Source organism: Harmonia axyridis, chromosome 2 (genome assembly GCF_914767665.1).
Source record: "Harmonia axyridis chromosome 2, icHarAxyr1.1, whole genome shotgun sequence".
In the NCBI taxonomy this organism is placed as follows: domain Eukaryota; kingdom Metazoa; phylum Arthropoda; class Insecta; order Coleoptera; family Coccinellidae; genus Harmonia; species Harmonia axyridis.
Window position 1 is genome coordinate 34,427,449 of NC_059502.1, and position 13,935 is coordinate 34,441,383.

Consider the following 13,935-nt stretch of genomic DNA (forward strand, 5'->3'; position numbering starts at 1 on the left):
ACTTCATAACAATCAGTGTCATCAATCTTCAAAATAATTCTTCAAATCTAATTTCCCAAATTATTAGGTCATTTGCAGAGGGTAGTTTTCGACGCTTAATCCTTCGGTATTATGAATATAAAATCAATAACAATATTTCGAATTCGTACATCATTAAATGCATACAATCACGTACTGTTATTCGAGAGACATTTCATGAGTTTGTAATATAAATCCAATGGTTGCAAATTAGAGGAACACATGAAAACGAATTAATCCTTCAAATTGTGCTGGTTCTCTCTGTTCACGAAGTTTGATGTCACCAATTTGCAAGAAGTTTGAGAGCCTATTCGGGTTTATTATACCTTCACATAAAGTCGTAAAAGATGGCAGCACCGTCGGAAAATTCAGTTCAAAGCATTATCCATGTAATTTTCCGGAATAGATTTTCTCAGACGAGCTTAATGGTATAACTCTCCAAAGATTATGCCTGATTTCACTGTTTCCTCACAAACGTTAGCCCACGCAGTGATTGAGTCTTTTCATTATTTGATGACAATCTTGTCAGAATACACAATCTGACAAGATTACAACAATCATAAAGAAAACTGATTAAGCTAAAGATTTTCTATAAATCTCAGCAGCAATGAGCTCAAAGCATAAAAATGGATCGATGAAAACTATGAAATACTTTCGAATATATAACAAAAGCTTTCAACAATGAATCATGTGTTCTACCCTTTCGCAGTATAGTATCAGTTAAGGAGAGGTAGTTTCGGAAAAACACCTCGATGGACAAAACAACCGAAAGGCGTAAAGGCAATGCTGCAATCATTCATATTAAGCATTTTTATAGTTTCAGTATATATTTTATTCAGCTCAACGACATTCCATATTCTGTTATGGTATGGTCTGAATAAAATGGAACAGATTCAGTTGGATCTAGATCTAAATAACAAAATGACTAACCTGAATTTTATTTTATCAAAGCATATGAATGATTCAGAGATTTTCCAAAAATAATGTACAATTCATTTTGGTAAAATAATATTTTTTCCAGGTGGAATATACTTGATAAACATTTCAATAATGAAAAAGAGTAACGCATATCATAAGGGTTTTAATGATTAATGAAGGAAATCCCCCAACTCTTTTTTGTGTGAAATATTATATAACCTGGTTTCAAGAAGACTTACTTATTCAAGAGAATTCTTAATATTTTCTTATCAGTGAAGAACATTAATATGAAAATAAAATTCACTTAGCAATTTTTCATTGAAATTAAAAGCTATTATTTCGTCCTTTCGACTTCAATCATTGTTAATAATATAATATTTCAAATCAAATGTTTTGCTGATAGCTCTATTTCGGAAAAAGTTTCTACTTCAAATTATGAATATTTCAAGCTTTCACAAAATAAAAACAAATGAAAAGTTTCAAATGAAAACTTGTAGAAATAATTATTGCGGACGAAATCTGACCATTAAGTATTATGGTTATCAATAGACTTTTGTATTATTTGTTCAATTTTCAATGAACTATTCACACATTAATTTTACAATGCGATATCTCTGACGTCAATCTTAATGAATTTCCAACACAAAATATATCGAATAAAATAAATCAATTCAACAAATCCTATAAATCAGCAAAAATCCAAATATCCCATATGAATAATTCGAAATATGTAATTCAATGAAATAACATTTTCAGCACAAATACATGGACAATACCTAATTTGAAATTCAAATTGAAAGCCATTATTTTTGGAACATCCGGTGGTGGTATATTGCTCTACCGTGTATGAAAATCAAGAAATAAACCATTCAATTATTGATCAATCGAGTTGCTTTGTTCAATAGAATATTGAATATTTTAACTAAATAATATTTGTTATTACAGTCAACTGAAGTTGCATATTAAGAGCGATGAATGGAAACTATGCAATTCATAAGTGCAATTATCAAATATCGATTGAATCGCAAAACTGTAACAATCAATATTTTCAAAAACATATTTTTTTCATTTATTCTTCCTCGATTTATCAATATGAATTATCATCAAATTCTGAATTTTGGTCATTCTATCTACTTGAAATGAACGTGCGATTCGGTCAGCAACACTTAGATTTTCTCGATATAGTAAATGAGTAGTTCGAAATTTCAAGGAAATCATCACGAAATGTATGAAGAACCAACCGAAGTGTCCTTTAAGTGTCATTCAAAATCGAGTTTTGAGAAGGAAACAGGCAAAGGTAATTTTAAATTCACAGTATCGTTGAGAAAAAATGATAACAGAGGAAGGGTAGCCCTACATGTCGGGGAAAAAATAAAGAAAAGAAAAAATCGAGTCGCTAGATGCATCACAATGCTGTATCACAAAACAAGACGATAACAGTAACATGCTACACTATAGCACCCTAATATCAGTACTAACTGAAAATATTCAACTGAATGTGAAACGAAAAATATGTACTCAACACAAACAAACTATTCTATCTGTAATGAAAACGTCAAAATACCAAATCAAATCAACTCAATCTGAAATGAAACGAATAGAAAAAGTGAAACGTGAGTGGGATTCAATGTTTCGTAATAAAATATGGTTTGATAGTTTTCACATATGAATGTTTTTGAATGTTTTATGCCGCATTTTGGAATAATACTTGAACACATAACGGATCATGGTCATTCACCAATAATGAAAATTAGAATTCCTACACGCTTATCAAATGGACCAATTTCACAGTTCAGTTGTCCACATGCCTAAATTTCGCCACTTCAATTGAACTTAATTAATTATGACAAGAGTCGAGTTGGAATAATTTGTCATTAATTATTCGACAAAAATGTTTTAGAGAATCATATGTTTCTATACTCTTCCTCAAAGGATTCTGTCCACATGAATATAACATTCGACAAATTAAACAAGTGTACTAATATGCAATAAACAACTCTCGTTATATTAAATTGATTTGGTCATTTATTTGTGAGTTCGCCAATAGTGAATAACTGACATCAATTTTCGTTTTATGGTGAATACAATACAGCTTGATAAGTAATCAAAAGTTCACTGAATGAAATGGAAATGCGAAATTCAATAATGAAGAAGATTTAATGGAATATATTATACTGACATATTCTCTCAAATTTGAATTGACTTGTGTTTTCCTGCTTGTATTTATGCCATTCATAGTGTAATAAACAAAAATAGAGGAAGTATACGCAATTTTTGCATATCCCCAACATAGTAAGATTACGTTGTCGGTTTGTGACATATTTTCAAATCCACAATTTTACTATATCATTATGAATGAATATTATATTAAATGAAATATATTTATTTGAGTGATATGCAAACTTGAAAATTTGGAATCCGATATTTTTCCTGAATGTCGAATTTATAATAAGCATTATTTTCTGTATCTTCCTGCTGAAATCCAAGGTTTGGCAACTTTTGCTCTCCTAGTGTCTTCGGTTGTTTCACGTCGTTTAGAGCGCTTGAAGTTTGTTTTCTGGATTTCTGATATATTTAGGTATTCATTTCAATTTATTTTGAATTATTATGAAACGTTGATTCAATATAGGACATAAGAAGTGCGTTCTTTATGGAGAAACTCGCGAATTTCCGCGCGCTTCATTTCAAAGTTCATAGTTCATGTTGGGGACAAATTTGCTCAATGAAAGTGACATATGCTCCCTCTATCTATGTTTATTACTCTGAGATACCATTGAATGAAAAAACAATGAATAACCATAGAATAGAGTATTCTCTTGCTCGAGAACCTACCAATAATTTCTAAATTGCGGAAATTCTGAATAAAGAAGTTCTAGCGCTTGAACCTTTATAAAGAATTCAAAAACAAATCTAGGACCTACTTTTGATGAATTTTCATAATGTTGGTGATGGATGTATTTCAAAAACATCATGTGCTTTATGAATAATCGAAGTTTTGAGTCAATCAACGTGTTAATAATATCGGAAGTTATCAAAATAATTCAAAAGAACTCATTTGTTAGTGTAAAACCGTTAGGTGCGAAAACAAAAATGGAAAAACTAAGCTCAAGTATTCGTGAAAAAGTATTGTTCTTCAAAACGACGGCACAATTCTCAAAATGATTTTTCAGCATAATCCAAGATGGAATTATTAAATATTAAATGCAATATATTGTTATTGTAACTCTTCTTTCTCAAGCTGCATGTACGGTGAAAACTTACCAGGTTGTTTAATAACTAGTTTTGGCTGTATCGCTGTTTTCGTCGCGATTCCAAGGAGAATAATAGAGAAAATGGTGAAAAATAGAAGTGTCAGAATAGAAGAAAAATATAAAGCAATACGATGTGCACAGGACGAACACTTTGGTGAGTGAAAATATCATGGCAAATATAAGTAATTTTATATTCAGCAAAATCCGAATCATCATAAACTAAATTTTCAATCCAAGTTCATAGTGCCGCTGACTAAATGCAGTGCTCTGAGATAAAATAAATATATTTTTCTTGAACAAGTCGTTGATCCATATACGAGATGCTACTTGGTCTCACTATTCAAATACACCGAAATCATTAAGTTAACTGATCTGTTCCTAATCACATTGACATTTGTGAACGAATTTGTCGATTTAGAAATTTACTCCAACATCATTGGCTGGTTTTTTTTTTTTGAGAAATCGGTGAATACATGCACATTTTACAGACACAATTTTACACACAATCTAATAAAAAAAAATTCACAGAATATTAATGAGTCTATTCAATGAAGGGTTAAATCAGTTTTACGTAACTCAACAATAAGGAATTCTATGTGGGTGAACATTCCTACGTCTAAAATGCCTAGATGAAAAAACAAGGATTATTTTTGAAAATTCATCATAGATAATATGAAACCCATAGAAAAAACAAAGCTTCTCACATTTTATTACGAATCTTGATAATTCATTGAATTATTCATATTCCATTAAAATGCGTAACTCACAAGGGTTCCTGAATAGTTTGGTCATGCTATCTTCATTTGTAATTGAATGTTGACATGTTCTTTCAAATTTTCGAATTTTTGGTCCGAATGCCTTAGCGAAATGGTGCAGATTTTAAATTTAAAAAACTAATCATGATTTGGGATATTTCATTGATGAATGAAAACGAAACCAAAGACAAAAAGGAGTTTGATCAAATCATTCTGGTCCAATTCTAAGATAAACCTATAAATGAAATTTCAAAATAGAAATCAATTGTAATATTCCTCCAGTCACGCCTTATTTTTGCCTTATTTAATAATAATAATAATAATAATTGACTTTATTCCCACAATACAAGATCAATACAAATAATTTTACAAAGAAAAAAAATAACCTCGAAAATGTGAGAATAGGCGGAGTCCAGTGATGCACCTAAGTACATCTTCTGTTCAACTCAACCCTCACTTTCATTGAGGTTCCTCTAAAATTCGGAAAAATTTCCAGGGAATCACATTTTCCGATCTAATTTGATTGAATGAAACTACACTCATTTCTTACACTCACTGAAAAATGAGATTTTCATTTGTAGATATCATATTAAGGTTGACTAAGAGTTCAAAGGCAATTTTTTAATCAGTTTTGGGCTTATAAATTGTTGTGAATGGTTTATGTTGAAATAAAAATTAATTTTTGAAATAGATGTTCATGAAAGGTTTTTCGATTCAATCTTTTTTATTGTTTATCGTTCTACTCTTTTTTCAACAGAATTCTTCGAAACCGATAAAGGCAAATAATTGAACTAATTTTTTTGAATCTTCACATTCGAGTACATAATTCAAAAATTTCAACAATATATTCTATTTGTTTCAATTTGTGAATTTGTAATATTATTATGCCTTTGACATGGCCAATACAATTTAATTTGTGAATGATGGATCAATAAAACTTTATTATTATTATACCAGTATGTTATTTGAACATACGTTTTCATTTATTTTTCTATACTTGGATCAAGTCATGATCAGATTGAATTAGATACAACCTTACCTACATTCTTATTTTTTAGTGTAAAAATTACATATATGCATGTATATGTAGATACTATCGTTCTCCTGTGCAATATGCTAAAAAAAAAGGGTTTAAAGATCTGGCTTGAATACTTTTTTCTGTTCTTCCTGAATTTTCGATACTTAATTCCACTAATGGTACTTTCCACCTCGAATTGAAATGTAAATAAAAAGAACGATCTGAAATCAAAGCAATTCACTCAAATTTTCTGAAGCTACATGCAATTTTTGTTCTTTTTTTTTTGTTTACAAATTACAAATAAATCGATAATTGAAGCACACTGATTATTTCAACATTCAAATTCGAAAGTCTGTTTTCAACCATCCAAGTTATTGTGAAAGATTAAGTTTTTTTTTAGTGAAAGGAATATAAAAATTGCAGATCCTAACTATGAATGGTTGTTCATCTTTATTAACCTAAATTGACATCATCTACCAAACAGATCTCCCCAATTCTAAAAAATATATGTATTTTGAAAATTATCAAAACTAACATTCGTTTGAATGAGGTGAATTGTTATTTTTAAGCCATTCCTTTGTCAAAGAATTTCAGGTTTGATGGAGATTAATTTTTACTCCATTGATGAAAGTATTTAGTAATTTTATCATTAGTTGCACTATACTTCTCATTATGTAGGTTGATCCAACTAATCGATATATTAATTAAATATACCTACCCACAAATATTAAAGCTCTTATGAACAATCTCAATTTGGCATGTGGAAGAAAAGCATAAACTCTGTAAGGAAACACCGATAACGATACTAGTAATTTCTCTACTCCTATTGGAATATAAAACTAATGAATCGAATTGAATATCATAACAGGTATCAGAATTAACCAGCCAGTGATGTGGAAGTATACCTAATTCAGGTTTCAACAATCAACACAAAAATGGTTTTGTGGGGGAAAATGAAAAAAAATTTATGAAACTAAACATGTATCATAACTAAGATCAGGCAATCTAGTTCTGATGAATTAACTACAGAAATTCAAAGCAAATCGTAATAACATTTCTGAAGTAAAAAACTGAACCTTACCATCTGTAGAATCCAAGTAGCATTGAGGACAAATAATCATTAAATTTTTTGGAAATTAAATCTCAAATAAAGCTCATTTTTAGAGAGAAGCGTGTCGTATACAACTTTTCGAGTACTTAGTATTCGGATTAAGTTGAGGATGTAACACTAAGAGGGTTAATTGCTCCATCTATCATACCCGATAATAACTATTTTCATTCTCCCCGACAGAAAAACCTTCGGCAGATTAAACATATAATTGAAAAATAGAGGAGCAACTTCTTCCCAAGTGATAGTGAATTGTAATGGAATCGGTTCTATTATTTCCAGAATTTATATATGATTGATTAATCAACCACCCAACGAAACCACAAATGGGAAATTAAAATCGAATGATCTAGTAAGGAATGTAACATAACATCAGCTACAAACGTTGTGTAATAAAAAAAAATTATCAAGTAAACTGATCAATAATTTTATTCTCCTGAAATTTTCATCGGAAATAATTTAATGCTGTACTACGGTGGGTTTTGATACACGAGTACAAATATTTGTATTTTTGATGGAAACTTGTGGGAATATAGTTCGAAACTATGAGTCCCCTTGATTGATGATATGACTGAATGAAAAATGTTTTCTTTTTAATTTGAAAGATATCAGATGCCAATTCAATTTTCGTCACTTTATTGTAAATTCGATAAAATTCTATTCATGAACGATAAAATCATATGTCTCTTTTCAGGAAAAAATATATCCTCAGGCTGGACCTACATTAGATCCGCATTTCTCCCGATCCGATCCGATCCGAAGTTATCCGTCCATCGGTATCCGATGAAGTCAGACATGATTGCCTACACTGGTCCCGACGTAATCCGTTTAACTGTATACTGCCTACCGTTCTACTGCAGTTTGTAGAAGCTATTGCAGTAAACACGTGATAACAAAATGAGTGATTCTGATGATGATTTTTTGTGCTGTTTTTTTCTGGAAAACAACGCCCTACTAAAGAAACGTAGTAAGTGGTAAGCTTTCACCCTCTGGTCCCATAGACGAGGTTCATCTCTCACAAGCTGTATTAACAACTCCTTATCAATTTTTCCCGTCATTTTTTAAAAATTTGATTAATATTTAACAGCAAGTTTTAACTTTAGTTCTATATTATACTAATCGTGGAATCAGTACTATGGGGGGGAAAGGGGAAAGAAACGCGTTTTTTTAAAAGGGAAGAAAAGTTTACACTTTTTTCGACCGTTCGCAGGGAAGTACGAAGGGACGCAATAATACGTTTCGAAAGAGGAAAGACGGACATTTGTTACGGTACCGGGGTTTTTCGGCAAAAGTACCCCGATTATTTTATAATTATTTTCAAACTGTACGGAAAAATCGATTTTCGTCGAAAAGTGAAAACTTCTAGAAACGAGATGGGGCGTAGGATATCGTCGGGACGAGATGTTTTGGCTCAATCTGAAGCACGAAAGATGAACTGGAAAAGTAACGGAGCCCTTTTTTCGATTTTCGTCTTTGTTTTCTCGAAAAATTCACGCAAAAATGTACAATTTTGGTAACATTTTGACGTTTCTCTTAAATCTGTGTTCCCCGATAACATCCATCGATGGCATTCAGAATAGAAACGATGTGAATGAAAATGAGAAACGTCAGATGATATTTGACTAGAAACATTGAAATTTGGATGAATTCAGAGGAAATATGCAAGAAAAGATGATTCAGATTCGATTCAGATACGTTTTTCGAGGTATATTTGTTGATATTTTCAAACAGAATCATTTTGTGGCAGTCGAATGCATTGGTTTGGTGAAGCTTCTATAGGAGTTATTTTGGTTATTTGAAGTGTTTTCAACGAGATATTCAAGCAGAGAAAGGACTGAAATGGTAGAAAACTTCCTTTTCTGATGGCATCTTTGCGTTTTGTTGAGATTTTCATGGAAATTGGTCAAATCTTATAGCATTCCGTTTCATGTAAGTTGTTAAGGAGAGACGTGAATTTTTCATTTTGGACTGATAAATCGGTAGGTACAGATATAAATATTCGATTTCCTTCATATCTAATTGTCTTTTAGACGAAAATCATATCATTATTCATATTTATAGAACCTCTGAAACCTGTGATTTTGACAGTTTCCCTATAAGTAGCACAAATGCACCAAATTACGCAAAGCAATTGTGGTCGGGAGGTCAAGGATGCGGTCGAATGAAATGAAGCCTCTATGGGCTGCAAGTTCAAATCTCGCTGCCGGTCGAAATTTTTTTCTAATTTTTTCGCCACTTATTAATTTTTATATTATTTGGCAGTGAATACTTTGGAATAGTGAAATGGATCAAATGAAGTCAATGATGATTTTAAAATAATAGGGATTCCCACATTCCCATTTCATACAGGGGGTACAATTTTCAAGCGTCAATTATACATTTCTGGAAAATCGAGACCTTATAAAACTGAAAATTGGAATTAGAGCTTCAGGTTAGTTTTCTTTTGCATAATTTGCGAAGATATACGTGCGATGAATATTTTTTATACAGAGTGCACAATTTCCGAGTTCCAATTGGACGACTCTGAATAACTGAAACCTGTTGAAATCTGATAGTTGAGATCTTAGATCCAGGTTATTTTTTTTGCATAATTCTTGGAGGTATACACTGAGTGGTTGACGATTTCATACAGGGTGTATTATTTTTGAGTGGCAATCAGACATTTATGCAAAATTGTAACCTTTTGAAACATCGGATTATCAGCTTAAGGTTATTCTTCTTTTGCATAATTTGTGAGAAAATATATAATAATTGATTTAAAATTATACAGGGTGTATAAAATTCGGATACCAATTTGATATTTTTGAAAAAATAGGCAAACTGAAATCTAGAAATTTGGATAACAGCTTTAGGTTAGTCTTCTTTCTTTTACATAATTCGCGAAAATAAGTATGAATGAAGTTAATACAGTGTGTACAATTTAGAATGTCCCAATTAGACATTCCTGAAGAATTCATTCCGTATGGAGTTCGAAAATTGGTTTCATAGCATTTGCTTTTTCTGCCATCTTGAAGGTATTCGATTAACCAGTCGGGCATGTCCATTGGTGTTTTTGGTTCCTTTTTTGTGTTTCAACAATAACTTCATATACAGGATGTTTCATGTCGACTTGATCAAAATTATTCCTCAAATTACATACAGACTGTGCGTTGCTAACGCGTATTCATGAAATTACTGAAACCTTAGTATCTCGCTGTATATTAGTCCGATATCGATAATACAGGAGATATGCAGTATTTGAATGAATTTTATATAGGGTGTACATCTAGATCTGTGGCCAATGCAGATCTATGGACAATGAGGATCTATGGGCTTGGTAGGTCTACCTACAAGGTGTATCTACGGGCAAAGCGGATCTGTGGGCAACATTGATCTACCTACAAGGTAGATCTATGAGCAACATTGATCTACCTACCTATTGATCTATGGGCTACATTGATCTACCTACAAGGTAGATCTACGGCGCGTACTAGTACTTTACTAACTACGGGTCGGATTAGAAATGTCGGACTGGAACCAAATATGATTGATCGGCCGTCAAATCGGATAGTGTCGTGAGTCGTCGGGAATCGAGAATTCGGAAGCTTCGTTTCAATTGTAGGCACTAACATTAAGATAAAGGTGTTTGTTTTTCTTCCGACGTCGTCCGACCATCGGACAACGCCGGATCGGATCGGGAGAAATGCGGACCTATTGTAGGTGCGGCCTTATGCGAACCTTATCAATTTTGATGTTTAAATATTTTCACCATAATATAATTGTGAATTCGATTAAATTTTGAAGAATTATGTGAATAATAGAAGCGATTCCATTAATGTAACTTATGTGAATTATGTTTATACAAATGTCATGATGGAATGAATAAAATCGGAGACAAACAGATGTCAATTCTTGTTTCATATTCATCATGGATCGATAAGAAGATAAGCAAATTTTTCTTGCGTGATGTCGAATTTCAGTAGCAAGAAAAACTGCAATAAGATAAAATTAATTTTCAATGAATTTAGCATTTTTTCCAGATTTCCATAGTAGTTGTTCGGGTGTACATCAATTGAAACCTTATAATTACAGAGACATATTGGTTGATGGTGTAGGTAAAAATCAGCTGAGTTGGTCCAGTTGAACTCATGAACCATTGAACCGAATAATTTATTGATTTAAATATCGTTAACCCCGAAATTTCGTGGAATTTGCTGATAATGTAAGAACTGTGAAAACATGACGATATTTTATTTTTCCAAAATTTCAACCACTCCGATGGATGAGATATAGTAATATAGTAAACAATGTAACCGGTCCTCTCAACTCACAGAAACTGAGCATTGCCAATAGGCTTAGGGGAGTAGGAATACAGAATATTCAACAAAATAGCTATATATTCATCAATTTGCTTAATGAATCAAATAATAATAATACAATTTTTGGTGCTGTATACTCCCCCAGTATTACATTTGAACTAGGATCAGTTGTTTCAAATCGGCTTATTTTGGCCAAATGGGCTTTATATGGTCCATATTTGCCGAAAATCCTGGCGAACATTCAGTGAGAATTTCCCATTTCATAGATTAACATTGAATGGGAAAATTTGGCATGTTTCTGACTACACGCCCTTACCATTCAGGTATTTTTGTGGCTGTTAATGTTCATGTAAATGCTGTTTATTATCAGTCACATATTGAATGATGAATCATAATTTCAGCATAAGGCGATTCCTTTTGTGGCCAAGAAACAAGAAGCTTTCAGCGGAAACAGCCTTGTATGATGAAACTGATACTATGTTTTCTTATAAGTTTTCAATTGATATAGTACCAAAGCCCTACATAAATATGTAGGGTTTTGACCCAATTCAAGAATCGACTCCAGAGTTAATCCAAAAACAGCTATAAGCTGAACAACATAAAAAAAGGTTTTTTATATAATTTTTGTATGCCCACCTCTTCCAATATTGAATTTAGATCGCGATTATCATAATTTCGTAAGAAATATTCTCTGTAATGAATTTCAACATTCAATTCGAATGACATCTATATCATTCAGTATCAATCATTTTTTTGTGATTTACGAATATTGTGAGAGATGAATCAAATTCATACATACCATCTTCTTGCGCCTCGTCAGTATCAGAGACGAGTTCTTCATCAGTACAGATGTTGAGCACATTCACTAGCATCTCTGTAACTTTTTCACCGACGAAGGGCAGTGACCACGTGAACACATCCATGAAATTCGGTAACCAGTAAGGATGTGGGGAACAGTTGAATTGTCTTATATTCATAACATTATTTTCATATTTCAGTACAGCAGCCTGAAAAAAAAATTTTTTATTTTTTTTCTGCGTTACCCCCTTTTTATAAATGGAAAAAAGAGAAATGATTAAGGTCAAATTCGATTTTTATTTCAAAATCCATAATTTATTCAGTCAAATTTAACTTGGAATGGCATTTCTTGTCTTTGACTTATATTGCCTTCAAGACCTTCAAGTTACGGAGCTCAGTAGGTTATTGGGCTTTAGTTAGGATTGAATGTTGATATTTGGAAATAAGAACTTGAGTTTATGAAAAAAGAAAATATATGACTTCCCATCAATTCATTATATAGGATTCAAATTGATAATTCCGTTGAAATATATTTATGACTAAGTTTTTATTCCTACTGTATCATCTAGATTTTGTATAATAATATACACCGTGTCCGTAAAGTATGGAACAAATTAATTTTTAGCTAAACAGACCATTTTAAGAAATAATCCAGAAACACGTCGATTTTTTATTTAAATATTCTGTATTTCAAAATAATAATCTAATATACAGGGTGAATTACTTTCGAGTTGTGACATCACCGTCATTTTTTTTTAATTGGAACACCCCCATTTTGTCTCAATTTTCCGATTACTCTAGCTGAGCTGATTCCAAAAATGTATCACATGTTGATCCAATTGGTACAGGATGACAAAAATACAATAGTTTTGTGTGGGCTCATAAAGTAACGCGTAACATACTTCATTAGTTGAATCAACAATATCATCAAAAATACTTATTGTCTAGCGGCAATAAACAAATGATGACATTTCACAAAAAACTAGACGACGATGTTTTTTTAAATTGATAAGAAATAATTTCTTTCATATTCTATCTGCTAGACCACAAGTACCTAACATGTTTGGAAACAGCTCATTTTTATTAATCTAAAAATGTAACAAACTGAACGGTGTAACATTCAAACCAATTGCCGCTAGACAATAAGTATTTTTGATAATATCGTTAATTTATCGAATAAAGAATGTTACGAGTTACTCTATGAGCACACACAAAACTATTGTATTTTTGTCCAGCCTGTACCAATTGGAATCAATATGTGAAACAATTTTGGAATCAGCTCAGCTAGAGTATTCGGAAAATTGAGACAAAACGGGGGTGTTACATTTGAAAAAAAAATTCGTGACGTCATTACTCGAAAGTAATTCACCCTGTATATCAGATTATTTTAAAATACGGTAAATTAAAATGAAAAATCGACATGTTTCAGGATGATTTCTTAAAATGATCTGTTTAGCTAAAAATAAGTTCGTTCCATACTTTACGGACACAGTATACTTGATGAAAGGTGCGGTACGCATTATACAGGAGTACACGGGTTTGCTTTGATCTCAGTTTCATTTACCTATTCATTAACATAACTTTTTCCTATCGAAAAAAGTTCATTGGTCATTCATTTCACTGACTGATATGGCTGAATTGAGTGGTTCATAATTCTTCAAAATTCAAAAATCAAATGAAATATGTTCCTTCAAGGATCCAATTTTTTTTTTCAAGAGCTTTTCCTCGTCTCGAGTTTGGAACCAGATTATTGAATGTCAAAGGCGTAAAA

General features: G+C 31.8%; 1 protein-coding gene across 9 annotated transcripts in view; it reads right to left on the bottom strand.

Annotated features, from left to right (window-relative positions):
* The window catches only part of LOC123673514 (serine/threonine-protein phosphatase 2B catalytic subunit 3-like), a 220,792-nt gene that overhangs the window by 12,896 nt on the left and 193,961 nt on the right, over positions 1–13,935 (bottom strand). For 3 of the 9 annotated variants that reach the window (XM_045608040.1, XM_045608038.1, XM_045608039.1), the window contains exons 9-10: positions 12,166–12,373; positions 4,198–4,230 (exon numbers count right to left, since the gene is read on the bottom strand). In XM_045608040.1, coding sequence (XP_045463996.1) covers positions 4,198–4,230; positions 12,166–12,373 — 241 coding nt within the window. The other 6 variants (XM_045608044.1, XM_045608042.1, XM_045608045.1 and 3 more) reach the window with 3 other exon arrangements.